This window comes from Callithrix jacchus, chromosome 5 (assembly GCF_049354715.1).
Source record: "Callithrix jacchus isolate 240 chromosome 5, calJac240_pri, whole genome shotgun sequence".
NCBI classification, from domain to species: Eukaryota; Metazoa; Chordata; class Mammalia; order Primates; family Cebidae; genus Callithrix; species Callithrix jacchus.
This window is the reverse complement of record NC_133506.1, coordinates 4,376,085-4,392,603: the sequence shown is the minus strand read 5'-3', so window position 1 is coordinate 4,392,603 and position 16,519 is coordinate 4,376,085. Positions and strand designations below refer to the sequence as shown.

The following is a 16,519-nucleotide window of genomic DNA, read 5'->3' as shown; positions in this document are numbered from 1 at the left end:
TTTTTTTTGAGACAGAGTCTTACTCTTTCACCCAGGCTGGAGTGTAGTGGCATGATCTCAGCTCTCCACAACCTCCACCTCCTGGGTTCAAGTGATTCTTCTGCCTCCACCTCCCCAGTAGCTAAGATTATAGGCATGCCCCCCAACACTCACCTAATTTTTTTATTTTTAGTAGCAACAGGGTTTCACCATGTTGGCCAGGCTGGTCTCCAACTCCTGACCTCAGGTGATCCACCTGCCTTGGTCTCCCAGTGTGCTGGGATTACAGGAGTGAGCCACTGCACCCAACGCATTGGTGCCTTATTTCTATACACATATATACCACATAGTAGCTGTTGAATAAGCAAATGAACACATGAAGGAATGACTGAGGTAAACCAGGCTAAAGCCTAGGAAGGAGTCGGGGACAAGGTTGAGGAGGTAGACAGAAATCACCAGATACAGGGTGGTGATTCTCAAACTTTATTTATTTGTTTGTTTGTTTATTTATTTATTAAAGAATCTCACTCTGTCATCCAAGCTGGAGTGCAGTGATGTAATCTCAGCTCACTGCAACCACTGCCTCCCAGATTCAAGCAATTCTTGTGCCTCAGCCTCCGCTGTAGCTGGGATTACAGGCACACACCACCACACTCAGCTAATTTTTGTATTTTTAGCTGAGTGTTGGCCAGGCTGGTCTCAAACTCCTGACCTTGTGATCCACCCGCCTTGGCCTTCCAAAGGTGTGATCCACTGTGCCCAGCCAATTCTCAAACCTTAAATGTGCTTCAGAATCCCCTACTAATTCTTTGTACCACCTTAAGCAGATCCTTGGACTCTGTGATTCTAATTCAGAAGGTCTGAATTGGAGCGCAGGAATCTACAAATCTTCTAGGTGATTTAGGCACAAGTGATCTGGAGACCCTACTCTGAATATTGCAGTCTTGATGCCTTATCAAAAGGAATCACATCTGTGATACCACTTCTTTTTAATGCATTAGTAGGATGGAAGAGAAGGGGCCATCACCCTATTTTATCAAGGATCAGAGGTGTACAGTGCATTTTCTAATGACACACAACATATGTACAAAGTATCTTGAATAGCCAAAGTATCTAACCAGTCAACTCAAGATTGGCGATGGCACGATTGATGGTGGGCAGATAGCTCACCCTCACAGAATAGTCCCAGGCCTTGGTGTCACTGGATGGATTTTATGACTATGCCTGTTTCTTGTTTGGGGAAGTTATATCCCTAATCATTGATTCTTTCTGGTATGTCTCAGGGAGGGCAATGAGCCAGGGGAGACCACTCAGATCACATACCATGAGCTTCTGGTCCAAGTGTGTCAGTTCAGCAATGTTCTCCGAAAACAGGGTGAGTTTTGGCTGTGGGAAAGGGACTGGGGGCCTGGCCTTGGGGTATCTGAGGCTTATGGGGAGAGGGCAAGAGATGGAAAGAATGTGGTAACAGAGGAAGAGAACAGGTCAGCTGGGAGGGAGGCTAGCTGGATGGGAGGGAGTAGCAGCAGGAAGGGTTCATGGTTTGTATTCTGTGCTTTTACCTGCAGGCATTCAGAAGGGTGACCGAGTGGCCATCTACATGCCTATGATCCCAGAGCTTGTGGTGGCTATGCTGGCGTGTGCCCGCATTGGGGCTTTGCACTCCATTGTGGTAGGAGTTTGGGCTGGTGAAAAGGGGAAGGCATGGGGGATGGGGCTCTGGAGAAGTAGGTTGGGCCTAGATAACAAACTAAGGGACTTAGAAGGTTTGTGTCGTCAGTCCATATCAGTTATTCGGTTTCTTCCAGGACCCTGGCTTAGAGATCCGGAAGGCTTCATGAGCAACTCCTTTCCTTATTCACTCAACCCCTGGGGCTTCCTTCCCTCCCTCAGACTTTCTTCCCTTCCCTAGTTTGCAGGCTTCTCTTCAGAGTCTCTATGTGAACGGATCCTGGATTCTAGCTGCAGTCTTCTCATCACTACAGGTGACTATTCTCTCACCTCTTCTCCAGAACCCCCATACCTCAAGCCTTGGTCTCCAATCAGCTTGTTGGTATTTGGGGCTACTCAGCCTAGAGGGTAGAAACTGCCTGCCCTTCCTCTCCTGGTCCCGCCTCAGCTGACCCTGTCAGCTCAAATCAGCTGGAAGAGCCAGAGTTAAGAGGCCCACACAGGAAGGGCTCTGTGGACATTGTGCCCACTAGGAAGTGTGGTGCTTACTAAGGCCTGGAATGTCTGTTGCTCCCCAAAGATGCCTTCTACAGGGGGGAAAAGCTTGTGAACCTGAAGGAGCTGGCTGACGAGGCCCTGCAGAAATGTCAGGAGAAGTAAGTGTATTTGGCCAGTTGGCTACTGTCTGAGCCTTTCCCCAGTGCTAGGTTTCCTTTGTTCCCTCTACCCTAAATGGACATGGGTGGGTCTTGCCAAGTTCTCTTTGAGCCAACCCGGCTACCACATTAGGCTTTTCTCTCCTCCAGGGGTTTCCCAGTGAGATGCTGCATTGTGGTCAAGCACCTGGGGCGGGCAGAGCTGGGCGTGGGTGACTCCTCCAGCCAGTCCCCCCCAATTAAGAGGCCATGCCCGGGTGCGCAGGTGAGTCTGGCACTGCTATGCCTTTTTCCAGGCTCAGATTGCTTCACTCTTCCCAGAAAATTCTTGATGTCCTTTGCTTGCTTGTATATTGAAGATCCGGGAGCAATTCTAGGAATGTCTCCTCCAGCAGGGCTTAGGTGGCAGCTGGAAGACTTTGACCTTAACTGTGGGTAGAGAGTCCCTTGTACCTAGAGAACATAGCACAAATGATTGCAAGGGAGACTCTTGTGCTGGTTTTGGTATCCTTGTGGGCACAGGGGATCCTCAGGGCTTAGGCTTCTGTTAGAAATGTCTAACTTGAGTGACAGTGTATAATCATCTCCATTACTGGGCTGTCATGTGGGGTGGGCTGCCTTTGTGGCCTAAGGGATTCCCATCATGGAAGGACCAGAGTCCAGCCTTCACAATACGGCCCTTGTTATCTTTGGATCTAGGGCTTTTGGTAGGAATGGTAGAAAAGCTAATGATGGCCTCCAGGCTGAGGAGCATGAGGGATCAAGGTTCTGGGGTTGAAAAAGACAGACACTGAGAGTCTGTGACTTGAGGCTCCCTGAGGGGTCTTGGGGCTAGAGAGGCTGTAGTCTAGTTTAGGGAAGTTGGAGAGCCCAATCAGTGTTAGGGGTTTTACATGTATAGGGGCTGGAATCAGGATCAGGAAAATAGAAACAGGGAGGACCAGTGAGAAGAGAGTTTGGGGTTTACGACACACAGACCCTTTGCTCCCACTCCTTGTGTTTTTGGACCCACCTCACTACCCTTTTCACCCTGGGCTTTTAACAGGGTAAGCTGAAAGAGAAATCCAAGCGTGTTCGGCCCAAGGTATCCATTTCTGCACTGCCATGGGCACCGCTTTCCTATGTGCTTGTCTATGTGTTCATCTGCCCTTTGCCTGTTTGCCCCATTAAGATGGCTGCCAAACCTAACCCTCCTTTCCCTTGCCCCTGGGCAGCTTGCCATCTAAGCCACTGAAGGGTGATGAAATTATATCTGTTGCTGCCTCTGTGAATTGCATATAGCATGGATCTTAGAGAGGTACAACGGAACCCATTTTATCCTGCTGCTCAGGACCTTTGTGGGAGAGGGGACAAGGTAACCTGTTCAAAAACATTAACTGTGCAGGTAACTGGAGCAGAGCCAAGAGGGACAAGAGGAGGAGTAGGTGGAGGAGGTTCAGATCCTGACTTTGGGAATTCACCATCAATCTGGGGAGTTAGATATGTATTATTAATACAGAGAAAAACCCAAGTTTTATACAGGACAGCAGAGAAGATTCCTGAATACATTTATACAGTACTTTGGGATTTATAAACTGCATATAACTTTGCAATATGATTAAGTGCTAAACTGAACAAAAGTCACATTGTAGGTGGTTCTAAGAAGGGAGATCCACAAGGGAGTGCTCAAAGCAGATTAGTATCAAGGAGAGAGTGGGCCTGGAGTCCAGAGACCAATTTTTAGCTGTATGACCTTGAATAAGTCAATTCTCCCCTCTGGACCTTCAGTTTCCTTATCAGTAATGGAGAGATGGCAATACATGCTATAAAGGGAAACAGCTTCCCTTCCTAAAACCACAGATAAAGCTCACTATTGCTCTGGGTTTTACCATCCTCACAGGGTGTCTTATTCTAAATCTGCTATGATTAACCTCTTAGGCTAATGGTAGATATAAGCCCCTTTTCTCTATTCTCATTAGCACAGTGGAGACAGATCTCCTTCCCAAGGGACACTGCTTTCCTTTTAAAACTCAGGCAGGGACATACACCCCTTCTTTTGAAAGAGGTGACAAACTTAGTAGCTTAAATTATAATCTCTGAAGCCAGACTACTTGGGTTTAAATCCTGGCTCTGCCACCTGCTACTGTGCAAACTTGAACAAATTACTTAAGCTCTCTTGCCTGTTTCTCCATCCATAAGATAATGATAATAATTATACCTATCTTATAGGGTTTTCTCAATATATGTAAGGTGTTTGGCACATAGTAACTACTCCATAAATGTTAGCTGTTTTTGCTTCCCCTTAATGCAACAGACAGACTGGCATTTCTAATAGAGAGACCAGAAAAGAAATAACAAACTTGTAATTCTTAGTACCAGAGACCTTCAGGCCAAAGGCTACTGGATTTTTGTTTCTTGGAGGTGAAAACAAGCAGTTTCCAAAACACCAAAGAGCATAAAAATAGGCTTAAAAAGTACAGGTTTGTTGGTCTGAGAATTGCAGTCAAAGCTGCAAAAATCTTTCTGACAATGGGTCTCTTATTTAAAAATTAAAAAAAATTTTCAAAAGAGCTGCAAAAATCCTGGCAGAGCTTCAAACCCTTTATCTTTAAACAATCTTCTAGGCAGAGCCTGGCAGGGTTTGCAGGTACCCTCCTCAACCATATCATCTATGAGCTCCCTCATATTCCTCTTCCGTACCTGGCAGCTGCCCTCCCTGAGGCTATCCTGGACCAAGGACAAAGGCCAACTCCTCAATTCTTAAGAAAATTCAGACCTTTTCCTGGTTCAGAGCCTGGGGCCTCATAGGCACACACCCAATTCACAACCAGTTTGCTTTACTAATTGAGTTCACTCTGCTTCCTGGTGCCAGTTATCAGTTCCACACCTGGAGTACTCTAACCCCTCCACCTCTGTATACACACACACCCACAAAGGAAATAATGTAAGATTATAAGGGTGCCCTCCTTGCAGAGCCACGGTGTAACTATGCCTTGCCCTTATGTGTACTTAGTGCCTGTTCTATGACGGACCAGCACTATTTGTCCAAAGCAGTATTGATACTTCTGATTGAATACCTTAGTACCCTCATCTCAAGTGATCATTTGGCAGGAAAAAAGTATCCATGTGACAATGTATGTGTAGATGCATATAGATAGACAAAATCGGGTGTGTTCTAATGTTTTCTAACTGTGGGCAGCTTTCTCTCTCTTCTTCCTTTTTCTAGGCTTGTCATTTTTATGATGTTCATAATCCAGAAATTTCAAATTCTCTACCATAAGGGGGCAGGTAGTACAGAAAGAAGGGAGCCATTTTCTAATTTATCAAGCTGTGTATCTAACACTTCAGGATTTTTTTAACCAAATATGCACACAACAGATTAATATATATCCTTATAATGGGAGAAGGGCATTTCTCTTACACCACCATGTCTACCTGCCAGCCAGGGCCATTGAACATGCAGGAATCTAATGAATATGAGATGACTTTGTGACAGCTAAAGCAAACCCCCAAAAATTCCCATCATCACCCTCTTAAGTTGCTTTTTTGTTTGTTTGTTTTTTGAGACAGAGTCTTACTCTGTCGCCCAGGCTGGAGTACAGTGGTATGGTCTCGGCTCACTGCAACCTCCGCCTCCCAGTTTCAATCAATTCTCCTGCCCCAGCCTCCCCAGTAGCTGGGATTACAGGCTACTGCCACCACACCTGGATACTTTTTGTATTTTTAGTAGAGATGGGGTTTCACCATGTTGGCCAGACTGGTCTTGATCTCCTGACCTCAGGTGATCTACCTGCCTTGGCCTCCCAAAGTGCTGAGATTACAGGCATGAGCCACGGCACCCAGCTCAACACTTAACTCCCAGGAGTCACTGAACTAACCTCTATCTCTCCTGAGTTCATCAGTTTTCCTCATCTCACCCCCACTTCTACCCTTGGGGCAATCCAAGGCTTGATGTTTACTAGATAATACTTTCCTCTTTTGGTGTTTACCACATCCTGTGAGTTCATTAGGGCAAGAATGACTGTCCTCGTTTTTAAAAGGTGAGACTTAAGGTAAAGTGACTTGCCCAAGGCTATATAGCTAGGAAGTGGCAGAACTGGTATTGAAGTACACTGAAGATTTCTGACAAATTCCAGGGCTCTAACTTCATTCAGCAGATAGTAGGCTCAAAACTAGTGTTCAAAGAGGTAATATAGACAGCAAAGTAAAACAGTTTCAAAGGAGAATTTAGAGAAGTTTCAGGATGACAGATCCAGAAGTAATTATCAAAGGCATTCAGGGATAGGGGGACATCCTTCTACTGGGAGAAGTCCACCTTGTTCCTTTTCTACCAACTTGAAGTGAATGGAACCTGTCCCCTCAATTAAAAGTCTCTGTGGGAAACCCTATTCATATCAGTGGTGTCAAGGTAGGAGCAGAGCCAGTGTAGGAACCTGCAGATGTGGATTGGGTCTGGACATGCAGGGAAAAGTGCTTGTACCAAAATCTATTGATGTATTTTACTACTAACAGGGTCAGGTGCCCGCCTCACCTATAGGTTCTGACTAATTTTGCATTTCTGAATTGTGTGGTGTCTGCATCCTTGCTAATGAGCCTAGCCCCGTAAGTACATATGTATGTATGTAGATCTGTGTGTGCATAGTCATTCATCCAACAAAAATTTACTGAGTGCCAGGCACTTTGCTAGGTGTTGGAGATAAGGCAGGGATTGGGGGGAAAGACATGCCACTGCCTTCATGGAGGTCCTAGTTGGGGAGACCAAGGGCTCCTCCTTAGCCTGAGGCCAGGTAAGAGGAGTTCTGGGAAGAGAGGGGGGTAGGATGGCAGGGTGGTTGGAGTACTCAGTAAGCTTGAGTTCTGTTCCTGTTCTTTCTGTTCCATTCTATCCTTGAAGGGTCTTCTCTCCCTTCCTGTACTCCTACCTGCCTGTCCCATCTCATTCCCTCCAGTGGCAAGGTACGGGTGTATCTTGTCTGCATCTTGAGCTGTTCACAGTTCTTCCCTGCCCATTCCTGTCTTCCTCTCCCTGCAGATCTCATGGAACCAAGGGATCGACTTGTGGTGGCATGAGCTCATGCAAGAGGCGGGGGATGAGTGTGAGCCTGAGTGGTGTGATGCTGAGGACCCACTCTTCATCCTGTACACCAGTGGCTCCACAGGAAAACCCAAGGCAAGTGTGTGTTTGTATTATATAGGGGTAAGAAGTAAGTTTCTGAGGAAATAGATAATGAAATTATTTTTTTCCTACAACCATAAGTTTTGGAAATGTAACATTGTCTTTTCTAAATTAAATTAAGACATAAATCCTCGATCTATCGGTGGTGAGGCCCAGGGTGAGACAATTCAGGTGGAGGGTTTTATATGGCTGACATGGAAGTTCTTTCCCTATGCCCTCATGGTTTGGTGGAAGGAGAGCTATTCTGTTAACTCAAGGCCAAGTGTGGGCACAGAGATCCCTCTTGGGCTTCTAAGACCGTAACTCTTAGAGTTCAATTTGTTCCACATGGCATGCTGTTAACGTGTAGTCCTCTACCAGCACACAGTGTGGGAGCCAGAAACACTTAAGAAAACTCTGATTCTTCCATTGACTTGAAAGCTATGTCACTCTATTTTCTGCCCACCCAATTCCTAAATTATCTCCATAGGCTTTGAAATATCCCTCAATGAGCCTTTAGAAACACAGTTTTGGCCTCCCCTTCATAGAGAAGGGGGTAAGAATGGAGTAAACAGAGAGGATTATCTTTTTTTTCTACTCACTCTGATGGTGTGTAATTGGGTGTGTGGGCACACATACACAACAGAGGGACTATTAAATAGTATGCTAGGAGTGTTCATGTGTGTGAGTGATGTGGGTGTCTCTGAAATACTATCTGATGGTGTTGGTGTGAATGATGGACTGATAGACATGCGTGTCATCAGGAGTATGATCAAGATGAGATGAGAGCATGGAGAAAAGGAGATTGGAAGATAGATGGATGCTGTGAAAGGGGTGGTGACAGGGCTGGAATCCCTGAGGAGGATCTTCCTACAGCTCTGCCCAGCCTCCATTTGGTGGTCAGTAGGGATATGCATGAGGCCCTAACCTGTTCCCCATTCTTCCCACAGGGTGTGGTTCACACGGTTGGGGGCTACATGCTCTATGTAGCCACAACCTTCAAGTATGTGTTTGACTTCCATGCAGCGGATGTGTTCTGGTGCACAGCAGACATTGGTTGGATCACTGGCCATTCCTATGTCACCTATGGGCCTCTGGCCAATGGTGCCACCAGTGTTTTGGTGAGAAGGGAACTGGGACCCATGGCCACCTGGCCTAGATGGGGGATGGACAAGATTATCCTGGGTGACTGCCTCCCAAGGATACTTGGTCTAGAGGGAGGGTTACTTACGCAATCATCTGCTTCCTGGAGAAAGAGAAGTCCTGAGAGGGTCGTATATCATGACTAGGAAGATATCTTGGTTTGTCTGGTCAGGGAGTGAAGATATGGTTGATCAGAATGGTGAAAATACAGAACCTAAGGGAATAGTAGGGGGATGAATGGAAGGCCTATTGGGAAAGACTGGGAATGACTAGCCTTATGGGTCAGTTTGAGGGTATTCCCACATATCCGGATGTGAGCCGCCTGTGGAGCATTGTGGACAAATACAAGGTGACCAAGTTCTACACAGCACCCACAGCCATCCGTCTGCTTATGAAGTTTGGAGATGAGCCTGTCACTAAGTGAGACCCCTTCCCAGTTGCTGCCCCATGGGTATCCCTCAGAGCTGGGTGCTGGCCCTTATATAGTCTCTTCCTTTCCATTGTCCCAACTCCCTGACCTGGAACAGAGGATGGGGCAATAGAAAAACTTGGATATATGTGTCCTTCAGTAGCACTCAGAGCCTTCCTCTCTCCCATTCCTCTGCCCCAGGCATAGCCGGGCAACCTTGCAGGTGTTAGGCACAGTGGGTGAACCCATCAATCCTGAGGCCTGGCTGTGGTACCATCGGGTGGTAGGTGCCCAGCGCTGCCCCATCGTGGACACCTTCTGGCAAACAGAGACAGTGAGTGAAGGGTTCAGAAGGCTGGGGCTCAGGGATAATGCAGGAAGATTGACTCAAATTTCTCATCTCTGACTTCTACAGGGTGGCCACATGTTGACTCCCCTTCCTGGTGCCACACCCATGAAGCCTGGTTCTGCTGTGAGTGATGCTCCCCTGGCTGGTCTTGGGCTACGCAGGGATAGTGTCTTGAGGCATTTGGCCTAGCTAGACAGTGGATAACTGGACTGATATGTGTGAGGAATTTAGGGTTCTGGAGCTCCTTGGGAGTTGTGTCAGAGTTGCCTCATTCCTCTTCCTGGGTTCTGTCTCCTGTTTGCTTCTAGACATTCCCATTCTTTGGTGTAGCTCCTGCAATCCTGAATGAGTCTGGGGAAGAGTTGGAAGGTGAAGCTGAAGGCTATCTGGTGAGGCCCCAGCCTTTGTGAGTCTTTAAGAAGAGGGGGAAAGGGTCTGCCAAGGGTACTTTGCTTTAGAGTTAATAACCTAATCTCTCCTGGTAGCTGCTTAGGACTGAAGCTTCATGGCTGGAGGTTTGCTCACTGAGAGACCCTGGAGGGGACCCTGCTTTGCCTGCATCTCTTCCTTTTGGCCCATAAGTCTCTCAAGGGCCTTTTAAGAGTCTGCTCAGATTCCCGATGGTACCTTTTTGGGTCTGGAAGATTTAGTCCCATCTTCTTTTGACAAACATTCTAGACAAAGGAGGCTTCATAACATAGTGAAAAATCATGTAGAATCTGGAGTCACCCCGCCTGGGGTCAAATCCTAGCTCTGCCACTTTTGTGACCGCAGATAAGTTACCTAACCCCTCTGAACCTACATTTTCTAATTTGTAAAATAGGGTTAAAATGGTGCCTCTGGCTGGGTGCAGTGGCTCACACCCGTAATCCCAAAACTTTGGGAGGCTGAGGCAGGTGGATCACCTGAGGTCAGGAGTGCGAGACCACCCTGGCCCACATGGTGAAGCCTTGTCTCTACTAAAAATACGAAAATTAGCCAATGTGGTGGTGGACGTCAGTAATCCCAGTGACATGGGAGGCTGAGACAGGAGAATCTCTTGAACCCAGGAGATGAAGGTTGCATTGAGCTGAAATCGTGCCATTGCTCTCCAGCCTGAGTGACAAGAGCAAAGCTCCGTCTCAAAAAAAAAAAAATAGTGCCTTTATCTCCTGTGGTTACTTGCTTGAGTTAGATAATCCATGTGAAAGGATTAGCAGAGAAACTAACAATGAATACTTGATAAACATCAGCTGTTGTGATCATTGTATTTGAACTTGTAGGAGGCTCACCTGTCGCTTCAACCCCACCCCATTTCACTTCCCCAAGAGCAAGTTAGTAATGGGCAGGATGTATATCCCGGCCTTCTGACTCAGCCTAGAATTCCATCCATTCCATCAATCTGCTGCCAAAGAGTGTTACTGATAGGGCAATAATTATTTACTTGTGTGTGTATATATCACTTTTTTTTTTTTGAGACAGAGTTTCACTCTTGTTGCCCAGGCTAGTGTGCAATGGCACGATCTCAGGTCACCACAACCTCTGCCTCCTGGGTTCAAGAGATTCTCTTGCCTGAGCCTCCCAAGTAGCTGGGATTACAGGCATCCACCACCATACCTGGCTAATTTCTTTTGTTTTTTTAGTAGAGTCGGTTTCTTCATTTTGGCCAGGCTAGTCTTGATCTCCCGACCTCAGGTGATCTGCCTGCCTCAGCCTCCCAAAGTGCTGGGATTATAAGTGTAAGCCACCATGCCTGGCTGGGTACCACTTTTTTAAAATGACTGTTTTCATTTGTATCAAATGGACCTGCTTTCTGAAGGATTACTCAGAAGGAGACACAAATTTACTAAACGCTGAATAATAGAACACTGGGCTAGGCAATTTCCACATAGTTTTAATTTAATCCTCACAGTAACTTTAGAAGACAGAAATTATTTTCTCTGATTTACAGATGAGGATCCTGAAGTCCAGAGCTCAGAGAGGTAAAGTTACTTCCCTGAGGTCACCTAGCTAGTAAGTGGTAGAGCTGGGATTCCAAGGCAGGATCATCTGTCTCTAAAGCCTGTACTTTGTCCTCCTTCTCAGGAATGGTATTCAGGATACTTTCCCCTAGGTTTAGAAAAGCTGTAATTATCTTTCAGTGAGACAGCATAGCAAATGTGATCACTGTCCCTTCCTCACTCCCCAGGTGTTCAAGCAGCCCTGGCCAGGGATCATGCGCACAGTCTATGGGAACCATGAACGCTTTGAGACAACCTACTTTAAGAAGTTCCCTGGATACTATGTTACAGGAGATGGTGAGCCTTAGCTATCCCTTTCTTGCACCTCCCACTAAGACATGTACCTTCAACTTCCATTTCCAGGAAGAGTTGGTGTGTTGCCCTAAAAGAGTACCTGAGACTGGGTGACTTATAAAGAAAAAAGATTTATTTTGGATCATCATTCTTCAGGCTGTACAGGACGTATGGTGCTGGCATCTGCTTCTGGTGAGGCCTTAGGTAGCTTCCAATCATGGCAGAAAGCGAAGGGAGAGCCAGTGTATGACATGGCAAGAGAGGAAGCAAGGGAGAGAAGGAGGAGCTGCCAGCCTCTGTTAAACAACCAGATCCTGCATGAACTCATAGAGTGAGAACTCACTCATTACTGCAAGTACAGCACCAAGCCATTCATGAAGGATCTGCCCCCCATGACCAAAACACCTCCCACCAGGCCCCACCTCCAATACTGGGGATCACATTTCAACATGAGATTTGGAAGGGACAAACATCCAAACTAGATCAGTTTGTTAGGGGTAAAGAAAATCAGAGAAGAATGTGTCCTACATGTCAGTATCTGGTATCTAGCCAGAGCTACAAAGAAGACTGTAAGGGCAGGAATGAGTATAGCAGGAGGAGTCTCAGGATGGTGCCATCTGAACTTTGATGTATGAGGAAAGATGTACAATGTATGCTCCTGTGTTGAAAGAGATGGGGCATGTGGCAGTACATAGTATTATAACATATTTGTCTCCATGTTTGGAGCCTACATTAGTCCATCTATTCATCCACCAACCCATTCAACCATAAGATCTGAGCACCTACTGTGTCTAGGCACTGATCTAAGCACAGGGGATATTATCATGAATAATGTAGTCAAAGTCTCTTCCCTCATGGGGATTCTAGTAAGGGGAGACAGACAATAAGCCCAGCAAACAAATAAATAAGCTTATTTTAGACAGAGATAAGTGCTGTGAAGAAAAATAAACAGGGTAACATGATAATGAGTGTTTGCAGGGATGGCTACCGAACATAGGATAGTCAGAGAAGACTTCTCTGAAGTGACATTAGAGCAGAGACTTGAAGCCCGAGAAGGAAACAGACATAATCTAGAGTAAAAGTGTTCTGTGCAGAGGGGCACAAGCTAGAGATGTCTGAGGAATGGACTGAAGCCTGGGTGGCTGGAGTGTAGCAAGCAAAGAGAATAATATTATATGGCGTTGGAGATGTATGTAATATAGGGAGGGTAGAAAGAAAAAGAAAAAAGAAAACGTAATATAGGGAGGGTCTTGTGGGCTCTATTCAAAGTACAGTGGGAAACTTTTTGGGGTTTTAAGCAGGGGAGTGCTAAGAACTGATTTACTGTTCAGAAAATAACTTCGGCTGGGCACAGTGGCGCACGCCTGTAATCCTAGCACTTTGAGAGGCCGAGGCAGGTGGATCACTTGAGGTCAGGAGTTCAAGACCAGCCTGGCCAAATCACTCAAGGTCAGGAGTTCCAGACCAGCCTGGCCAACATGGTAAAACCCTGTCTCTAAAAAAAAAAAAAAAGAAAATAACTTTGCCTTTGGGTGAGTATACTAGTTATCTATTGCCATGGAACAAATTATCCCAAAAGTTGGAACTTAAAATAACAAATATTATCTTATACAGTTTCTGAGGATCAGGAGTCTGTGAACAGTTTAGCTGGGTAGCTCTCATTCTGGTTCTCTTGTGGGTTTCAGTCAAACTGTTGGTAGGGGCTACAGTCATCTGAAGATCTGACTGAGCCTGGAGGACCTATGTTCATGCTCACTTGCATGCTTGTTAGCAGGAATCCTTAGTTCCTCACCTCACCATAGTACTGCTCACAACAGGGCACTGGCTTACCCCACAGCAAATGATCTGAGACAACACAACCAAGACAAGCTAGGTATCTTCTACAACCTAATTTCAGAAGTGACATCCTATCACTTCTGCCAAATTCTGCTGATAACGTAGACTAACCCTAGTACAATGAGAAAGAGGACTGCCAGGTCTATGGATACCAAGAGGCAGAGATCAGCGGGCCATCTTGGAGGCTGGCCACCACTGAGGGCAAGAGTGGAAGCAGACTTGCTAGAAGGCTATTGCAGAGGGTGTGGCAGTTTGGTAATCTGGATCAGGTATCCTACTGTAGGGTTTTTATTTAGTAGGTTTTGTATTTCTTCCCAGGCTGCCGGCGGGACCAGGATGGCTATTACTGGATCACTGGCAGGATTGATGACATGCTCAATGTATCTGGTGAGGGCCAGGGGCCACCTTCCCATCTCATTAACTCTGCTCCTCTGGCAACACCCAGTGGAAGCCTTCCATGAGAGCCCACAAGTGTCCTTTGGCCAGACCATGTACTAAGTACAGCATTCAGTTCTGGGCTCAGGTTTTAGAGGAGTCATGAACACTGGTATGTACCTGGAGTAGGGGAACTGGGATGGTGGGGTGACTGAAAGCATGTCATGTGAGGAGTGAATGAAGGGCCTTCTCTGTTTGATCAGATCAGGACTGCCCTGTGGGTACAGATGGAGCAGGGACTTGGGCAGAGTCTGGGATCTCTCTCATGGCGCTTCCTTTCTCTTGACAAGGACACTTGCTGAGTACAGCAGAGGTGGAGTCAGCACTTGTGGAACATGAGGCTGTTGCAGAGGCAGCTGTGGTGGGCCACCCTCATCCTGTGAAGGGTGAATGCCTCTACTGTTTTGTCACCTTGTGTGATGGCCACAACTTCAGCCCCAAGCTCACCGAGGAGCTCAAGAAGCAGAGTGAGGAGCCTCCCTGGGCAGGGACTATAGGGTCTGTCTTGGAGGCTCAGTTATCACTGCAAGTTGTTGGGGAGGGGCTAGAGTGAGCTGCTCCCCAAACCACAAACAGATTCCAGAGGGCCCCGTGGGCTGATTGCCCTCTTCCTGTTCAGTCTCTACTAGTCTCCCACTAGGATAATAGTAATAGCCAACATTTATAGAATACTTCATGCCACCACTAGGCTAAGTGGTTTAAATGAATTACCCCACTTAATCCCTATAGTCACCTCCATGAAACAGATCTTATTGTTACCTTCATTGTAAAGATGATGAAACTGAAACTAATAGAAGGTAAGTCACTTGCCCAAGGCCTCTAGAAAGGTAGCATTTAAACTAGAGTTTGGCTCATTCTACAGCCTGAGTTCCATAAGCTAAAATGAGAGAGTAAAAAGACATTGTGTTGAGAGCAAGAGAAGCAGTGATCCTGAGGCTGTCTCTGGGCAGGGCCTTGAAAAGGAAACAGGTGGGGAACAAAACCTCTTTACTTTGGTTTTTGAAAGTCTGCCTAAAGGTGCTGAAAATGTTTGATGATTTGTTGGTTACAGTTAGAGAAAAGATTGGCCCCATTGCCACACCAGACTACATCCAGAATGCACCTGGATTGCCTAAAACCCGCTCAGGTATGTTCAGAGGCCTCCATGGATTGGGATGGGCTGAGGTCTGGTGATGGTGGGGTGTATGTGGATGAAAGCCTTTGGCAGGGCTGGGGTGGGTCAGTCCTTTCACCAAGTAACTAGAAGTCTGTGGTCCCCCAGGGAAAATCATGAGGCGAGTGCTTCGGAAGATTGCTCAGAATGACCATGACCTAGGGGACACGTCTACTGTGGCTGACCCATCTGTCATCAGTCACCTCTTCAGCCACCGCTGCCTGACCATCCAGTGAACATGACCCTGACCTTTACCCAGGATTCCCCCTGCTTGGCTCTCCAAACTTTTGCTCATCCTCTTTGCCCCCTCAGGAGTGCTGAGGGCCAGTACTGACCCACACTGCCCTCCCTTGACCAGCTGTCTGGGACCGGAAACCAGCTTTGTACCCGTGTGGAGACCACTTCCTTTGACTGCCAGGCAGAAGGGACAGGGCCCAGGTCAGCCTCAGTCTGCTATGCCCCAGACTGCAGAGCTCTCAGAACCCAGAACAGGGATAAAAAGGCTACCTCTCCAACCCAAGTTAAGTGTGCAGAGGGGATGTGAGGGCCTCCACTGAAGCAGGGAGGCAGCTGTGTAACCCTATGTCAGCTCTCTTAGGAACCACCAGTACTTACACTGGGCATGCACTTGTCCTTAAAAACAATGGCTTGTGAGTCCAGGAACAACTTACTATTTTAAACATATTCTGCTGCTTCTTCTGTTCTGGGTCTGAATTCCCTTTTGTGCCAGATGCCAGTACTGTCTGCCCATTTGCTCCAGGGGCTGTGTGGGCAGATTCAGTCTCCAGAGGGTATTCAGATCATCTGCTTCTTTGAAGGAGTAAATGTGTTTTGTTCCTAGGACCAGAGGAGCTTGTCTTGTCCTCTGTTCCTCCCTCCCCTGAACAGAACTCTGCCCATGGAGACATTCTCAAACGAAATTCTGGGTTTTTTTTTTTTTTTGCCCCAGTCAGGCTCAAGCCATGTGGTTGTAGGAATAAAGCCTGTGATCTCAAGAAGATGATGACTTGTTTTCTTAGGTATCTGTGCACTGAGGCTGTATATTCATTAGTGGCAGATAGGAAGGGGAGGGGTATTTCCTAGGACTACCCCCAATATCATCCTTCTAGAACTTTTGGTTTGGGCAGAGCCAAGGAGGCTTCACTAATAGGCCCTTTGACAAGCCCCTGAGCTAAGCAGGAAAGTGATTGAAGCCAGTTCACTGGCAGGAGGGAATATGTTATGTCCTATCATGGTTGGGACCATGGTTAGAACATGTTATATCCCATTTATGTCCCGTGATGGTTGCCTTCCCTCCTGGGCTCCTGCCAGGAAATCTCTTTCTTCCTATGATCCAGTAGGAGCATTAGTAGGTGGCTAAGGATTGAAACTTCAGGGTCCCACCTGTAGGGTCTGGGTCTAGGGAGACCCTGATTACAGCTCAGTCACTTCCCCTGCTCTAATACACCTTAAGTGGGCTGACGTAGGTTGCAGCTCCCCTC

General features: G+C 46.8%; 1 protein-coding gene and 1 long non-coding RNA gene across 6 annotated transcripts in view; one reads left to right on the top strand and one right to left on the bottom strand.

Annotated features, from left to right (window-relative positions):
• ACSS2 (acyl-CoA synthetase short chain family member 2) overlaps window positions 1-16,036 on the top strand; it is a 47,029-nt gene extending 30,993 nt beyond the window's left edge. For 2 of the 5 annotated variants that reach the window (XM_035298039.3, XM_035298036.3), the window contains exons 3-19: window positions 1,263-1,354; window positions 1,548-1,651; window positions 1,892-1,964; window positions 2,231-2,306; window positions 2,457-2,571; window positions 3,352-3,390; window positions 7,318-7,455; window positions 8,391-8,561; window positions 8,870-9,003; window positions 9,194-9,326; window positions 9,408-9,464; window positions 9,650-9,730; window positions 11,509-11,617; window positions 13,769-13,837; window positions 14,176-14,352; window positions 14,937-15,011; window positions 15,147-16,036. In XM_035298039.3, the coding sequence (XP_035153930.1) occupies window positions 1,263-1,354; window positions 1,548-1,651; window positions 1,892-1,964; window positions 2,231-2,306; window positions 2,457-2,571; window positions 3,352-3,390; window positions 7,318-7,455; window positions 8,391-8,561; window positions 8,870-9,003; window positions 9,194-9,326; window positions 9,408-9,464; window positions 9,650-9,730; window positions 11,509-11,617; window positions 13,769-13,837; window positions 14,176-14,352; window positions 14,937-15,011; window positions 15,147-15,274 (1,771 nt within the window). In that variant the 3' untranslated portion in view covers window positions 15,275-16,036. The remainder of the gene's footprint in view (window positions 1-1,262; window positions 1,355-1,547; window positions 1,652-1,891; window positions 1,965-2,230; window positions 2,307-2,456; window positions 2,572-3,351; window positions 3,391-7,317; window positions 7,456-8,390; window positions 8,562-8,869; window positions 9,004-9,193; window positions 9,327-9,407; window positions 9,465-9,649; window positions 9,731-11,508; window positions 11,618-13,768; window positions 13,838-14,175; window positions 14,353-14,936; window positions 15,012-15,146) is intronic. The other 3 variants (XM_078371061.1, XM_035298037.3, XM_035298041.3) reach the window with 2 other exon arrangements.
• Window positions 448-8,750, bottom strand: LOC144582431 (uncharacterized). The gene is made up of 2 exons (XR_013535021.1): window positions 8,672-8,750; window positions 448-2,759 (listed from the first exon to the last, which is right to left on the bottom strand). It is a non-coding gene; the product is annotated as an uncharacterized LOC144582431 (long non-coding RNA).
• Window positions 16,037-16,519: the final 483 nt, after the last annotated feature.